We start from the raw sequence: 15,963 nt of genomic DNA, 5'->3' as shown, positions 1-15,963 counted from the left end.
AGTAATGGGGTGCTGACAAACGCAGTGTGTGGTCAGCTGGATGGGGTGCAGAGGTTGGGACTGTGTGCCTAGCACAGGGGGGACAGCCGACGCTGCCCAGAGAAACAAAAGATGTCATGATCGTGTGGGCACACCAGTCACTGGTCCACACTCATGAAGAGGGGACCTGAGAAGAGGGGGCTCCCAGAGCCAGGGAAGGTGCCTGGGTCCTGAGGGAGGCAGTCCCGCTCCGGCCTGGAGGCTGGCACCCGCAGAACTGCCTGAACAGCCAGGGTGCCAGTGGGTCAACCCGTCTAGAACTTCCTATTGAGGAAGGTGCCACTCACCTCCCTGCCCACCAGGCCCACTCCTGTGTGACACCTGTCACTGTCCTCGGGAGAAGGACAGGCTGGGCCCCAGCACCCAAGCCACCACATGAGGGCTAGGGAGATGAAGGGCCAGGTCGGGCTCCTTTCCGCTGGGGCCCCAGGGGAGCCTGAACCAGCAGACCGACACTCTCCTCAGATCCCTCTGTGCCCGCCCGGCCTATCCAAACCCAGACCCGGCCTCTTTCCCCAAAGTCCTGGGAGGAAGCAGGGGAGCCCTGGGGAGTGCAGTGACCCAGGCCCGCATGTGGCCGTGTGGGGAGAGGCTGGCTCTGGCCACCGCACTGGGACCACTGCAGGTGCCCTACCCTTTGTCCCTACCAGCTGACAGCCCACCCTCTCCTGCCACCTGCCCACTCACCACTGCTCTGTGTCTCTGCCCACTGCCACCCTTCTGCCCCAGGGACAGTTGGTCACCATGGCCCAGCAGCTCTTGGGGGGCTGGCCGGGCTCAGGAGGCAGTGCTGCGGTGGGGATAGGGGTGGCTGGCACACAGGCCTGTGAAAATGTTCTTTATTGGCTCCCAGGGATTGGAAGCGGACACTCAGGGATGGAGTTGGGGAGCAGGGTGCTGGGCTTGGCTTCCCTGATGTGGACGGAGGCCCCACCAGACAGTCACTGAGGCCTGCCTCAGCAGATGGAGTGGAGCAGAGGCCACCATCAGGAGGGCAGGCGGTGCCCCCAGCTCCTGGCAGTTTCTGAGAGTGGCTGCTGCTGGGCGCTGCCGGCCGGGCGCTGGGGAGGAGGTGGACCAGCTCCGGCCACAGGCTTCACTTCCGGGCCTGCTCATAGTTGTCCGTGAACCAGGCACAGGTCTCCTTCACGGCTGCAGAGGTGGGCAGGTGAGGGCCAGGGCGGTCCTGACCTCCCCGGAAGGAGGATGGGGACCCAGGGAGTCCTGCCTCTGCGGTGAGGGCACGGAGGCCAAATCCGTGGAGCGTTCCCCCCAACTGGCACTGGGAAAGCTGAGGCCCAGGCAGGGGCAGTGGTGGGCCCCGGGAGAGGCCGGAAGGCCCTGAGGAACAGGGTGGGAGGCTCACCCTGCTTGAAGGGCGTGAACCGGAAGTCGGGCAGGTAGGCCCGCAGCTTGGCATTACTGGCCGTCTTCTTAAACTGCCCATCTGACTTGGTTGTATCAAACTGGGCACCTGGTCAAGGCCTCAGCACGAGGGGAAGCCCCGCTGCCCCCCGCCTGCCCTTGAGCCCGGCCCAGCTTTCCCAGGAGAAGCCTCCAGGGCAGAGCAGCAGTGCCCCTACCCCCTGGCCACCAGGGTGAGTGCCTTGGGGGCATCAGGGCACAGTCTCCTGCAGGGAGGCCCGAGACACCCCAGCCTCCGACCAAAGGATACAGTGACCTCCCCGTGGAAGTCCATGGCCTCCACCACGGCCTCAGCTGCCTCCTGGACAGACACCTCGTCCTCCTCGCCCACTGTGGGGAGCCAGGAGCCAAAGGCCAGGTCAGGCCCTCACTGCCCGGCCCCCAGAAGTCCCCTCCCTGCTCGGCAGCTCCAGGGACAGACAGGGTCGCCCCCGGCTGGTGGGGGTGGGGATGGAGCTGCTGGGCACCCACCTGACAGGATGATGGGCTCCACCTCGTTGTATTCCCGCAGGGCCCAGATAAAGAGCCGGGCCAGGTCCTGCCGGTCAGATGTCTGGGGTCAGAGGCCACCAGTGACAGCCCATGGGTGCATGTCCCCTCTCCAGCCCAGGTCCCTCCCTTTGGGCAGTGGCCAGCCAGCTGTGCCCCAACTCCCTCCTCCCGATGAGCTCAGAGCTACCCCAGCGACTCTCCAGGGACAGGAACCTACAGGGCCCCAGCGAGGATGGGGGCAGCCTGGACCCCCACACTTTCCCAGGCTCCCTCCCGCCTGCCCACGGCCAGCTCGGCGGCCCCAGGAGACGTTCTGGGGGACAGCCATGCCCCCCTGCGGCACCAACCAGTGAGTAGATGAACTGCCTCCGGGGCCTCCCCGTGCCCCACACTGTCAAGGCTGAGCCGCTGCCTGTGGGTCAGGAGGGCAGGTGTCAGAGGGGCTGTGGCAGCATCAGCCATCCCCCACCCCCCCGCACCGGGCTGCGCCCCAGGGGCCCCCGCAGGAGGCGGGCACTCACTCTTGGCCAGGTGCACCTTGTGGATGAGGCCAGGCAGTACGTGGCCATCCTCGATACTGAAGTTGTCGTGGGGCCCGAAGACGTTGGTGGGGATGACAGCGGTGAAGGTGCAGCCGTGCTGCTGGAAGTAGGCCCTGCGGCGGCAGAGCGTCCCCTCTGGCGCTCACCCTGGGGCCACTGGCCCGTCCCACCCCGAGTCCCACCCCAGCCAAGGTCTGGGAGCCCTGACAGGCCGCCCCCTGAGCCCACCCACTGCGGGGCACCCAGGCCCCCTTCCCCAGCCTTGACTGGCCTCTGCCCAGGGGGCGCAGGAGGAGGACCTGTTCTGCACGTCGATCATCCTCTTGGCATAAGAGTAGCCAAAATTGCTGCTGTGCGGCGGCCCGTTGTGAATCTGGGGGAGCAGAGGACCTCCTGCTTCTCGGCCCCGCCCCCAGGCCAGGCCCCACCCTGCCCAGGCTCCTCCCCTTACCATGGTCTCATCGATAGGGTAGGTGGTCTTGTCTGGGAAGATGCAGGTGGACAGGCAGGAGACCACCTTGTGCACGCCCACCTCGAAGGCCGAGTGTAGCACATTATCATTGATGTGTATGTTTTTCCTCTGAGGGGCAGGGGGCGCGGGGGGGTCGGTGGGAAGCAGGGGTCAGGCTCCTCCAGGAACGGTCCGAAGCCTCACCTGCTCCTCCAGGGACTGAAGTGGGGACGGACCCTGGAGGCCGCATCTGAGCCTGAGTTCCTACTACTCCCAGCGCCCACCCCCAGGACTGCAGGAGGGTCTAGGCCTGCCTCCCCTGAAGCTGCAGGAGGACCTTGGAGGAGAGGGCTACACCCTAAACTCAGGGCTGAGCCCCACCCTCAGGGGCTGCTGAGGTGGTTCAGGCACCCAGGGGGCCCAATCTGGCCCTTAGGCAGGGAGGGAAGATGGGGCCCTTCCACACCCCCAACCCAGGAGCTCACCCCTGGCTCTACTGCTCAGTAGCAATGAAGCCTTGGCTGGCCACACCCCTCCTTGGGCCTCACTTCCCTCTCTGAGGACATGAGCTGGCCGGGGCATTTGGGTGGTCTGGGGAGAGGGGAGAGGTGGTGGTCAGGCAGCTTCCTGGGAAGGCTGTCGCTGAGACGAGGAGGACAGACCCCCGTGCATAATCTGGTCTAAGCTTCCACCATCCCAGGCCCAAAGCAGGGCTGAACCACACCAAGGCCAGTGGCAGAGACAGGGACAGCCCTCAGGGGCAAAGCCTGGCAGGGGCAGGGCCCTGGAAGAGCGCAGCTTACACCTCAGCAGCCCAGGGTGCACCCCAGGCTCAGTGCAGCTGGACCTCCTGGGAGCAGGGGCATTTGGAGGCCCAGGAGGAAGGAAGCAGTTGGGGCAGGGTCACACGCCAACATTTACCTCTTGGGCTTTCCCTATTGGGCCAAATGTCCCCAAGCCTACCTGTGTGCCCCTCTGCCTACAGCCCAAGTGTAGGGCACTGGGGGCCCTCGGGGCTGCCCCACCTGCTGGGCCAAGCCCTGACCCTCAGGAACTTCGTGCGGCCAGAACAAGAGCTTGGGAAGCTGGCCAAAAAGCCCCCAAAATCTGGGATCCTGGCTCCCAGTGCTCACTGGGGCTCTCCCTTACCCAGAAGTCCAAATTGTATTTGATATTCCGGAACAGGCCCCCCACCATTGCAGCAAGATGGATCACGTGTGTGGGCTGGACCTGTTGAAACAGCGCTCGGGTCTGTGCAGCATCCCTGTGGGGAAGCCAGGCCATCAGGGGCTGCTTGGAGGCCTGAGGGAACAAGCACCCTGGCTCAAGGCACTGGGGGCAGGAGCCAGGGAGGGCCAAAGGCGGGAGGGACTGCCAAAAGGGAAAGTGGCCAGGCCAGGCCAGGCCGTGGCTGGTAGGAGAGTGTGGGCTTCCAGGAAGAGAAAGGAGGAAGTTTGCCCAGGAGCAAAGCTGTGCACATCCTGGCCAGGCCAGCCACCTGGCAGGGAGGGCCCAGATGCGAGGCCCCGCCAGGGACAGGGCTGGCCCGGAGTGCTCAGTCTGGAGAGGGCACAGTGGGTGTGCTCCAGGGAGGGGTGGACTCACGTGAGATCGGCATCCTTGGAGGAGACAAACACCCAGTCCTCTCCGGGCAGCCTGGCCCCATCTTCTACCACCTTCTGGATGGCTCTGCCCACCAGCCCTGAGCCCCCAGTCACTAGGATCCGCCTGGTCCCCCGAGGATCGCCCATGGTAGCTACACCTGTAGGGCCAAATGATGCGAGGCTGAGGCCATTGCTACCATCCCACAGAACCCCACTCCCCTGAGCTGCCACAGCCCAGGGTCACTGCCCCTAGCACTGGGGCACAGTATGAGGTCACCAGGCCAGGGAGACTGCCTGCTGGGGACCAGGCAGACCCAGCTAGCCTGAGCCATCCGCTCCTCTCAGCTCTGTTCCCCAGGGAGCCCTGTGCCTACCACCCAGCCTGGAGAACCAGGCTCTGCCCTGCGGGCCCAACCCTGACCCCCACTGGGCCAAGGAGAACATTTGGCTCCTTTCTGGCTCACGAGAAGGAAGGCAGCCAACCTTGGGTCTGGGGCTTTCTGGCCCAAGTCCATATGCTACTGACTGCGGGAAGGGGTGGCGCCTGTGTTTGCAGCCCAGTGCCCACTTCAGCTAGCCTTGGAAAGCTTGGTTCCTTCCGGGCAGGCAGAGCTTCTGGCTACCTGGAGAAATGGACAGGCCTCAGGGCGCCACCACCTCACAGCACCCTATCCTGGGGGTTGGAAATCTGCTTGGGCAACTACAGGAGGACTTTGAACTCCCTGATGCAGAGCCCGACGGGCAGCCCAGACCAGAGGGGGCCCTTCCCGGACATTCTGATTGCACGAGCAGTGTAGCAGCAGGCCCTGGGGTAGACGCTACCGCGGCCGGGCCCCTCCCACGTTTCCCCAGGCGCTTCCCAAGCCCTCCACCCCTGGACCCACCTCTGAGCCCACTGGCACAGTGCAGTTGGGCCCCTTTCCGTGCTTCCTGGTCCCTCCCACGCCCCCAGTTCCCGGCACCCTTCAGGCATTTCTGATTGTCACGGGGCACCCAAGGTCCAGGCCCCGGCTCGCCATGCCACGCCCCCACCATCCCCTCCCGAGGTCCCCTCAGCGCCCCTCGCCTTCTTACCTGCGCCTTACCCCCACCTGCCCGCAGAGCCGCTGCCGGCGCCGGCTGAGCGTCCAGCCACGCGCCGGGGCCAGGTGGAGTGGGCAGGACCAGGTCGGGCCGTCCCGCGGCACTCTGGGAAGTGGAGTCCTCGAGGGCCGCCCCGGGCATTGCTGGGACATGAAGTCCAGAGCCGCGCAGTAGCCTGGGAAATGTAGTTCCCGTCGGCTCCGCCTCCCCTAGGCCGATCACTGCTAGCCTCTAAGCCCGACGGTGCCGGCGTTGGGGCTGTGGGAGAGGACGCGAGGCTGCGAATCTCCGAAAGCCCGCAGACTCTGGACAGAGGAGTAGCGGCGGGGCCAAAGAATATCCTGAACACGGAGGAGCTGCAGCTGCTCGGTGCTTTCCTAGGGTAAAAACTGCATTTGTGAGAAGCAACTGCAACAGTTACTATATTCGGGACACTGAGGGGGACAGTATATAAAATATACTTTAATAAATACATTAAAAAGACAAACACATTTCACGAAATTATTAATAGCAGGAGGTCGCTTGGGGGCCACTGCTGTAGTTCAGGTAATAACGACTCAGAAGTTTACTGACTGAAGCAACGTCAAGTTGGAAGAATTAAGAGGATTCCTGCTTCATTGGCTAGGCAAGCTATGGGAGGAAGTTAGGTACAAAGCCTAATGTGATGGTTGGTGTCAACTGGTTATGTGTCATCTTGGCGAGGCTGTAGCACCCAGTGATTCACACACAAATCTAGGTGCTGCCAGTGAAGATACTTCATAGACAGAGCATCTTAGATCAGGTGACTTGAAGAAAACTAGACTTTCCTTGATAATGTGGGTCTCATTCATTCAGGAGGCTTCCCAGGTGGCACAGTGGTAAAGAATCCACCTGCCAATTTAGGAGGCACAGTTTTGATTCCTGAGTTGGAAAGATCCTCTAGAGTAGGAAATGGCAACCCATTCCAGTATTCTTGCATAGGAAATCCCATGGACAGAGGAGCCTGGAGGGCTACAGTCCAGGGGGTGGCAAAGAGCCGGACACGACTGAGTGAGCACATCCATTCAGTTGAGAAGCCTTAAGAGCAAAACTGAAGTTTCACTGAAGAAGACATTCTACTTCAAGACTGGAGAGTTCCTGCCCTAGAGTTCTAGCCTGCCAGCCTGCCCTACAGACTTCAGACTTGCCAGCCCCACAATCATGTAAGTCAGTCCTTCGAAATACATCTATATCTACCTATCTATATATACATATATGTATTTGTTATATATATAGTTTGCGTTTCTGTCTAGGGCACTGCAGTATGGTGAATGGAGTTTTCACCAAGGGAAGTAAAGAGTTGGAATAAAAGCAACTGTAAACTGAATCCAGCAGCATAGTAAAAGGATTATACACATGACTAAGTGAGATTTATTTCTGCAATGCAAGGGATGGTTCAATTTAAAAAAAAAGAATCAAATACAGCACATTCATAGAACAAAGAACAAAAATGATCTCAGCTGAGGCAGATAAAGCATTTGATAAAGTCTAACACCCTTTCATGATAAGAATACTCAACAAACCAGGAACAGAAGAGAACTTCAACTTAATCAAGGGCATTTATGAAAAACCCACAGCTAACATCACACTCCTTTAACATCCCAAAGGAAATCAGTCCTGAATATTCATTGGAAGGACTGATGCTGAAGCTGAAAATCCAATACTTTGGCCACCTGATGCGAAGAAACGACTCGTTGGAAAAGACCCTGATGCTGGGAAAGATTGAAGTCAGGAGGAGAAGGGGACGACAGAGGATGAGATGGTTGGATGGCATCACTGACTCGGACATGAGTTTGAGCAAGTTCTGGGAGATGGTGAAGGACAGGGAAGCCTGATGTGCTGCAGTCCATGGGGTTGCAAAGAGTTGGGCACAACTGAATGACTGAGCAACAATGTCAAACTCAATGAATGAAAGACTAAAAGCTTTCCCCTTAAGGTAAGAAATTAAACAAAAATGTTCACTTTTGCCACTTTTGTTCAAAATTGTACTCGAAGCTCTGGCCTGAGTGACCCCGCAAGAAAAAGAAAAACAAGGCACCCAGACTGACAGCACCACTGTGACTTCCTACAACGGATCCTGGGAAGTGCTGCAAACAGAAGGGGAGGTACTTTTACAAAAAGAAAGGAGGATGGATTCAGGATGGGCTTAAACAAGATATGTTCATTACAATCCACCCCTTGACGACTCAACATCCACATCAGTACATTTTCTGAAGAAGCACTTTCAAAGCTTCCGTCCATCCATTCCAACACATAATTATTACATAGCTCTGAAGCTGGTCCCTCCTCCACCCCAAAGGAACATCATCCAGCGTCTCTTCATTAATTGTGTCCTGTTTCATCCAATGTTTCTGAGCCATGTCTTTATCTCTGATCATATTTTTTGCATCTAATGAACTTAATTTGAATTTAACTATCGCTATTACACCCTGGGAAGAAAGAGGTAAAGGGAAAAGAAGGAAAATAAGCTTTAAAATTTGACTCAAGGACTTCCCTGGCAGCCCAGTGGTTAAGACTCTGGACTTCCACTACAGGGGGCTCAGGGAACTAAGATCCTACACTCCCCGAGGCACAGTCAAATAAATAAGATAAGGTGACACATTAAGGAAATAAATATGGAAAGAGCTGCAGTCTTTGTTAATTAAAGTCTGGGGCAAGCTTATTTTTTCCTGTTGGTGATCTACTTCTTTTCCCTGGGTGCTTGTGGTCCAGTCATTTCATGAAACTTCATGTTCTCTGTTTTTTCTTTCACTCACAGTCAGGTCTTTCAGTGTCAAGACCAGGCACTCCTTTAGTTCAGGAAGGTTTTCTTTTGCTACAGCTTTGAATCTAGATAGTCTGGGTGAAACACTGTGGGCAACACCCAAATCCCCCTTTTTCATTGTCAGTTTACCAGGTTCCTTTGAGTCAAAATAAAACTTCCGGTTATATTTTTCTCTATTTTATTTCAGCTGCACTGCACATAATGTGGGATCTTAGTTCCCTGACCAGGGATCAAACCCATACCCCCTACAGTGGAAGCCTGGAGTCTTAACCACTGGACTGTCACGGAAGTCCCATGTTTTACTTTATGTTTATATATCTGTACATTTCCTCAAATGATCATGTATTGCTTCTGTAATTAAGTTATTTAATCTGCCTGCAGGAAAATAGCTGAGCACATTTAGTTTCACTAGACATGTGACACTCAGCCTCTAAGCAGTGAAAGGAATGCCAAGAGTTCAGTGGATGGTCACAAAGGCACAGCCTTCCCCTGCCTGCCCCCTGATGCTTGGGCAGTGCTTGCCAACTAATCTTCCTATAGATATCCTGTGTTTTGTGACCACTGTCTTCTTTTATATCTGTTTTCTCTATTTCCACCATGTGTTTTAAATTTTTAATGTTATTATTGTATAGAAAACATTCACACTATGCAAACATATTCTCTATGGAAGAACTGGCTGGAAAAAAGAACAGTCCAAATGACATGCACACTCTTAATGTTTCATATGGCCTGACTCAAGCAGAGTTGGCATGCAGGAAGGTGAAGCTGAGCAAGCAAATCCACAGGGCCAACAGCAAGGGCTGAGCTGCCCAAGATGGAACACTCACATCCTGCTCAACAAATCAGCATCTGAAAACAACCAGCCAGGACCTAACGATGACCAGAGTTACATGTTCTTCTCCTGGTGCTCAGGGCTGCTGTGTGATGGAAGATTGATTATCCAAAAGTTCGGTACCCCATCTGGATTTCAAAGGCATTTAGAACCCACCTATGATGCAAATAAACCAAAGACCTACATTTTAAATTTCAGAAATAAGATCTGGATGCACCTGAAAATAGTAACTTTCAAAGCATCAATTTGTCCACAGGCGTCTCACAGCTACACTGAATCCAGCAGGCTACCAGGTCGTGGTGGCTGGGGCAGGCAGGCCTGGGCTACCCCTTGTTGTGGGAAGGACCTGAAATGCACACGTTGATCTCCGGTGGAGAAACAATCCAGTCCCTCGTGCTGGTCTCGCTCTGCGGTGCCACGTGCTGGGGACATCCTTCTGGGGCCCTCCTTGCTGCAGCAGCCAGCCTGAAGCTCCCCCTGCCAGTGGCTACTTAGCTTACAGAGATCCACGCCGCCTGGCTGCACAGGTGCGATTTCTGATGAGTCCCAAAGCTGGCCTTCCAGATGAAACTCTTCCCGCACTTTGAGCACCGGAACGGCCTCTCTCGGGTGTGGATCCGCTGGTGCTGGGCGAGGAGAGTGCTGTAACTGAAGGGCTTCCCGCACCACTGGCACCCAAAAGGCTTCTTGCCACTGTGGACTCGCTGGTGGCGGTGCAGCGTGGAGAGCCGAGTGAAGGCGCGGCCGCACTGCCCGCAGGTGCGCGGCTTCTGGCCAGCGTGCGCGCTGCGGTGCTGCACCAGGTGCGAGAGCTGGCTGAACGTGCGGCCGCACTCCCCGCATGCGTGCGGCTTCTCGCCGCTGTGCACGGCCCGGTGTCTCACCAGACGCGAGAGGTATTGGAAGGTCTTGGCGCACGTTTCGCACGTGTGGGCTGTCTGCCCTTTAGCGTTTGTCTCGCGGCTACAGAAAAGCTCGGGTCCGCATTTACTGCCTTTCTGGGACCCTTCTCCTTTGGAGATGGTCCAGAAGGTTCCATGTGATGGTCTCTCCTGGATAAGGAAGTTCTCCAGGCTCCCTAGCCTGCCCTCCTGCCCAGTGGCTTCTTTGCAGACCGCTTTTGGAGGCTCACCCCCGAAGAAGCTTCCAGATGTTCCTCCTGGAGGCTCTGGAGCTGGAGTCATTTTCACCCTTGCAGTCACATGTTTACACAAAGACCCCTGGGTGGAATCTGAAACAGAGAAAGGGCCCACCTGTTACCCTGTTTGAGAAGGTCCACCTGGGCCCCCACTCTGTGCCTGCAAGTATCAACCACCTGCTGGCCTTCTCCACGAGGTGTCTCATGGGTGAGTCCAGGCTCACTGGCTGTGCGCATGTGCCCACCTCCTTCATGGACCTTCCCCTCATATGTCCCAACTTTTTCTCACCACCTTTTTCTAGTTGAAGTCTGTAGCTGACGCTGCAAGCACCTTACACCAAGCCCCCGCCTCCCCGGGATTCTGGCCCTGCTGCAGCAGACAGCTCTGAGAGCTCTGCCTGCCAGCATCCTCTGGGGCACGTGTGCCTCTGTCTTAGCCGAGGTCTGCACTTCCAGCCCAGGCTGCAGACAGGTACCGCCCTGGGGGCAGGGACCAAGGACAAGTGTCCCCCTCCCTCGCTCTGATGGACAGTCCCATATGCCTCCTGCAGCCTCTCAGTGGTCATGGTCCTGGAGCTGTGGTGCTCCACACGCTGGCAGTGGCAGCTCTGTACTAACTTTTCTCTTCTCTCTCTCTTCCTGCTTTCTCTTGCCTGCTTCCAAAAATAACTGCCTTTCAAATACACATCTATACCTGAAACTCTAAGCCTCTACACTCAGGAAACCCAAAGGACTGGAACTGACCCCCAGGAAGGGTTTCTAGGATGATGCCCTCGCTGCTCAAACGTCCACAGGCGTCCAGTGCAGGGATGAGGTGTCAGAGCTGGACTGCAGGACACCCAGTGGGTGTGCAGAGAGGTGACGAACTGGGTAGTATGAGGAACTCCCTATATTTGGTGTCAGAAGTGATGCTGTGAGGAGAACAGAAGTTCCCGTTTAAGGGCAAGTGGGCAGACACTTCCAGATCATGCCAAGGTCACCAGGGGCCACTGCTACCCATGGCCAGCAGCAGTTCTGGGAGGCGGGATGTCTGGCTTGACTGATGTTAAGTGTTCTGGATCTCAAACTTATGCCAAGGGCATTATTTGGAGCCTGAGACCCACGATGCTGAGAACCAACCCCAATTTTCATGGCTTGAGCCAAGAGCCTCCCCCCAGCTCTGGCTGGTTTGGTTGGGTTTTCGGTGGCTCAGACAGTAAAGCGTCTACCTACAATGCGGGAGACCTGGGTTCAATCCCTGGGTCAGGAAGATCTCCTGGAGAAGGAAATGACAACCCACTCCAGTATTCTTGCCTGGAAAATCCCATGGATAGAGGAGCCTGGTGGGCTACACAGTTGATGGGGTCGCAAAGAGTCGGACACGACTGAGCGACACTCACTCACTCACTCAGTTCCTTGTAACTGAGGGTTCTAACTGGTAGCTCATCCCATGGGGCTGTTGGGGGAGAAAACGAGACACAATTTGTTAAGCATCTGGCACGGTGCTGGACTCCCAGAAAATTGTCCTCAATCTGCAATGAAGGGGAAAGGCAACAATCACAGCCTTTACCCCTTCACCACTAACTGGCTGCCTGTTTTCAACTGATGGGTGTCCATGTACCTGGGTAAGGACACCAAGGGACAAGCCAACAAAAGTGCACTTTATGACTGTGTGACCGTCCTTCTATCTGGCTGTTCACAACACTGGCTGTGTATGCTGAGTGCAAATACTGAACAACCGGAGGCCTGTGGCTCTCCTCACTCACCCATGCCGGCATCTCCCGCAGGCTCTGCTTCCTGGGCCCCCAGCAGGTCTGAGCCCCAGGGCTCCCTTCCTTGCTCCAGTTGGGAGATCAGATCTGGTTTGGATCCTGGAACTCCTGCCCGAGAGGAGAGAGGAAATGGGTGAAGTGCTAGGGCACGCTTGGCATCCCACTCCAGAGGCAGTCTGGGACTGGGGGGTTTGCTGGCCCTACGATGCAGGCTCTGAAACATGGAGTCTCCCCAGGAGGTTGAGGTGGGTGGGGAGCAGGGCAGGGATGAGGACTCAACAGAGGCCCGCCTCTGTGAGAGACACGGACACCTCTAGTCTCCAGGCAGCAAAGTGCTGGCAGAGACCCTGCCCCAGGGACAGGTCCAGAGACCCCCACCTGTCACCTGGGAGCAGAATGTCCCCCCTCTGGTCCCAGAGTCACAGCCAGCCTGGCCCCTCCGGGATCTCACCTCAGCTGGGGGTGGGGAGGAGGGAAGGGCTGTGGCTGAATACCTCACCCAGAGAGACCAGGTTCCTGTAAGTCTCCAGCATCACGTCTCTATACAGAGTCCTCTGCCCAGCATCCAGACACGCCCCTTCTTCCTCGGTGAAGTGCACAGCCACGTCCCCAAAAGTCAAGAGGTCCTGAAACAACATTGGTTCTGCTCATGGGGTCAGCACATCAGGATTCAAGGTGGAGGAGGCAGATGGCTCACCAGCAAGCATGTGGGACCCCTGGACTCCACCTCAAGGTACCCTGCTTGCCAGGGAACCCCTAATGACAACCGTCAACCAAACCTATCCATACCCCACCCTGCTCAGTTTCGCCTTTCCTGGTGAGTGTCCCTCCGCAGCCTCCGGAAGGCCTTGGGGAACAACGCGGAGGGGTAAGGGAAGCCTCTGTGAGGCCCCGTCCTGGAGAGGACCTGGGACTCAGGGTCCCAAGTGAAGCGGGCTCCGAGGAAAGATCTTCTGGGAGGCAAGGAGCCCAGGTCCTGGGGGCAGGCGCGCTCACCTGGGGCCAGGCGGCCGGGGGGCTGCCCGCCTTGCCGGCTCCCCGTCTCCCCGCGGCGAGGGCAGCGGCGGCGGCAGGGCGGCCTGGAGACAGGAGAGAAGGCAGGGGACGGCGGCGGGCCTGGGGCTCCGGACCCAGCCCCAGCCCTGCAGCGGCTCCAGCTCGCAGGCCGGCCGGGACAGGGGCCTCGCAAAGACGCAGAGGCTCTGCGTTAAGGTGAGCACCCGGGCGCGCTGGTCAACCATAATAGAGCAGGGTAGCTGGGTGGGCTTCGCGCGGGCAGACGGAGAAGCCGACTCACGCCCTGTCCCGCCTGCCTGCGGCGAGGGTGTAGCTCCTGGTCGGATCCGCTCCCCAATCTCTCGGCTCCGCCCCTGCCCGCTGTGTCTCCACAGGCCCCGCCCCCTGCAGCCCTCGGCCCCCCCCCACGCCCCGCCTCCTTGGGCTCCGGCCCTGGGACACCCGCGACGCTTGCTGAACACAGAGATCACGGGCCATTGCCGCTGAAGTTCTAGTTCCATGGGTCTGAATGTACTTCGGAGTCAACTTTAGTAAGCTCGCCTGGAGACTCTATGGAGAGCAAACTTTAGCACCCTCCCGATCTTGCCTGGAGAATCCCAGGGACGGGGGAGCCTGGTGGGCTGCCGTCTATGGGTCGCACAGAGTCGGACACGACTGAAGCGACTTAGCAGCAGCAGCAGCAAATCCTAGGACGGTCCGCACTTTCTCCACTGCCTGGCCGGTGCCGGAGGGCCTACTAGTCACACACGCGCACGTCTGCCTCCCAGGATCTGGGCTTGGCGAGGGCACAACTCTGTCAGGAAAGAAGGGAGGGAGGGAGGAAAAGAAAAGAAAGAAAAAGTAAAAGAAAGAGGTACCTGGTCCAGATACCAGGAAGGTTTGTGGTTGTGACCAGCCGGTGTTAGGAAAGTCCTGCTTCCAGGTACAAGGAGGTTTGGGGCAGCGGAGGTGCTGCTCAGGTGAGAGGAGGCAGATGACTGACTAGATCCTTCTCAGGCAGTTGGTCCAGCATAAGGAGGCGCAGCTAGTAGTAGCGAGGAGGATCGTTCCTCTTGATTCTTCTATGGTAATCACGCTGCAGGACCGGATAGACCCCACCCCAGATTTGATTGCGATGTGGACTTACGGTGCCACACACACACCAAGAAGGTAGCAAAACATTTACTACTTACATGAGGAGGCTTTTCTGCCGGCAGCAAGGCAGCCCGCTGAAAATGGCTTGAAAAAGCAGGCAAAGGGGGGTTTGATGGTGGTCAGAGGGTAAGCCAGGGTATTCACACCTGCAGGCAGGGACTTGGAGGGAGCACCCGGGCCTTCTCATCCACTTGTCCAGACGTGGGGCAAAGGGAAGAGTGAGAGGGGAGGCTTAACAGCCTCAGCACTGAAAGGAATGCAGACTGTCTGCTTCCTGCTGCAGGCTGTGGCTTCAGAGCTCCTCACACACCCCATAGCATTCACAGTGTTTGCACACTTTGTACTATCAAGTGATTCACGTTCCTTTCAACCATGTATATTTATCGATCTAGACATTGGTTGCCTGTATTGATTGTTTTATCATGGCAATTAGATGGACATTGAATCTCGAACTGCAAATGTTTTATTTTTATAAGCATATTTAATGATAATTGCATTTTCAAAAAGTTAAATTTCAGCTTTAAAATTCAAGAGCAGAGAAAACCAATCTATGGTGAAAATACTGAGAGAAGTGTTGTGTCTCTAAGAGTCCGGGGGCAGGGGGGAGGCATGGGCTATGCAGAGCCTTGAAATTTTTCTGGGGTGATGGTGACACTCCTTATCTATATACAGGTTTGAGTAACACAAGTGTTTGCATATGTCAAAGTCAAAGTTCATACAAGGGTACATGTAAGACATGTATTTCACTGTCTACGTTTTACCTAAACTATGTCTCCTGTAAACATATTAAAGTCTAGTTGGTGATTTGCATGGTGAATTAGGAGTGGAATGTACTAATACCTGCAACTTTCTTTGAAATGGACCAAAAAAATAAGATGAATGAGTAGACAGAATAGATAGGCAGCTGAATAAATACATGATAAAGAAAGATAGCAAAACAGTAATTTGTTGTTGTTGTTCAGTTGCTAAATCACATCTGACTCTTGACCCCATGGACTGCATCACGCCAGGCTTTTCTGTCCTTCACTATCTCCTGGAGTTTGCTCGAACTCATGTCCACTGAGTCACTGATGCCATCCAACCACCTCATCCTCTGTCGCCCCCTTCTCCTCCTGCCTTCAATCTTTCCCAGCATCAGGGTGTTTTCCAATGACTCAACTCTGACCATCAGGTGGCCAACATATTGGAGCTTCAGCTTCAAGATCAGTTCTTCCAATGAATATTTAGGGAATAAACACATGGTAAAGAAACATAGCAAAACAGTAATAGTAGAAACTAAATACTGTGTATATGAAGGCTCGCTGTATAATTTTTTTAAATGTATTTTTAAAAATAGTCATGATATTGGCATTTTTCATTTATCAAGTTTTATAGTACAACTTTATACTCATTAACTATAACTTATGTTTTGGTTTTTTAACTTCATCTTTTTATTTTGAAATAACTTTAAACTCACAGGAAGTTGCAAAATACTACAGAGAGGTCCCATGTTCTCTTCACTCAGTGTTTCCCAATAACACATCTTACATTATCAAAACCAGGAAATGGATGATGGTATTAATTCATGTACAGACCTTACCTGACTTCATCAGTCTTGCATGCACTCTTTATTTTGGGAGTTCAGTTCCATCGCTCAGTCACGTCCCACTCTTTGCGACCCCATGGACTGCAGC

The 15,963-nt window shown here is 55.8% G+C and overlaps 2 protein-coding genes across 3 annotated transcripts in view; one reads left to right on the top strand and one right to left on the bottom strand.

Annotated features, from left to right (window-relative positions):
- Positions 1-15,963, top strand: part of LOC128059631 (zinc finger protein 850-like) — a 259,860-nt gene that overhangs the window by 227,941 nt on the left and 15,956 nt on the right. The gene's annotated exons all lie outside the window — the stretch shown is intronic.
- GFUS (GDP-L-fucose synthase) lies at positions 867-5,734 on the bottom strand. 2 transcript variants are annotated; one of them, XM_052651877.1, is made up of 11 exons: positions 5,628-5,734; positions 4,555-4,711; positions 4,099-4,213; positions 2,950-3,078; positions 2,798-2,871; positions 2,478-2,611; positions 2,304-2,368; positions 1,936-2,002; positions 1,715-1,794; positions 1,406-1,505; positions 867-1,191 (listed from the first exon to the last, which is right to left on the bottom strand). In XM_052651877.1, exons 2-11 carry the CDS (start codon positions 4,698-4,700, stop codon positions 1,136-1,138), a joined length of 966 nt encoding a protein of 321 aa, XP_052507837.1. In that variant the 5' UTR covers positions 4,701-4,711; positions 5,628-5,734; the 3' UTR covers positions 867-1,135. The 2 variants fall into 2 exon arrangements, with proteins under 2 accessions (XP_052507837.1, XP_052507838.1); XM_052651878.1 differs by lacking the exon at positions 5,628-5,734 and adding an exon at positions 5,037-5,131.

This window comes from Budorcas taxicolor, chromosome 14 (genome assembly GCF_023091745.1).
Source record: "Budorcas taxicolor isolate Tak-1 chromosome 14, Takin1.1, whole genome shotgun sequence".
In the NCBI taxonomy this organism is placed as follows: Eukaryota; Metazoa; Chordata; class Mammalia; order Artiodactyla; family Bovidae; genus Budorcas; species Budorcas taxicolor.
The sequence above is the reverse complement of the archived record's forward strand: the minus strand, read 5'-3'. Positions and strand labels throughout refer to the sequence as shown.

Excerpts from the sequence above, each read along its gene's own strand:
- GFUS (XM_052651877.1), bottom strand. The coding sequence starts at position 4,700 with ATGGGCGATCCTCGGGGGACCAGGCGGATCCTAGTGACTGGGGGCTCA. Across the intron at positions 2,369-2,477 it reads CAAGGTGCACCTGGCCAAGA|GCAGCGGCTCAGCCTTGACA; the intron begins GTGAGTGCCCGC and ends CCTGACCCACAG. Across the intron at positions 1,506-1,714 it reads ACTTCCACGGGGAGGTCACT|TTTGATACAACCAAGTCAGA; the intron begins GTATCCTTTGGT and ends CCAGGTGCCCAG.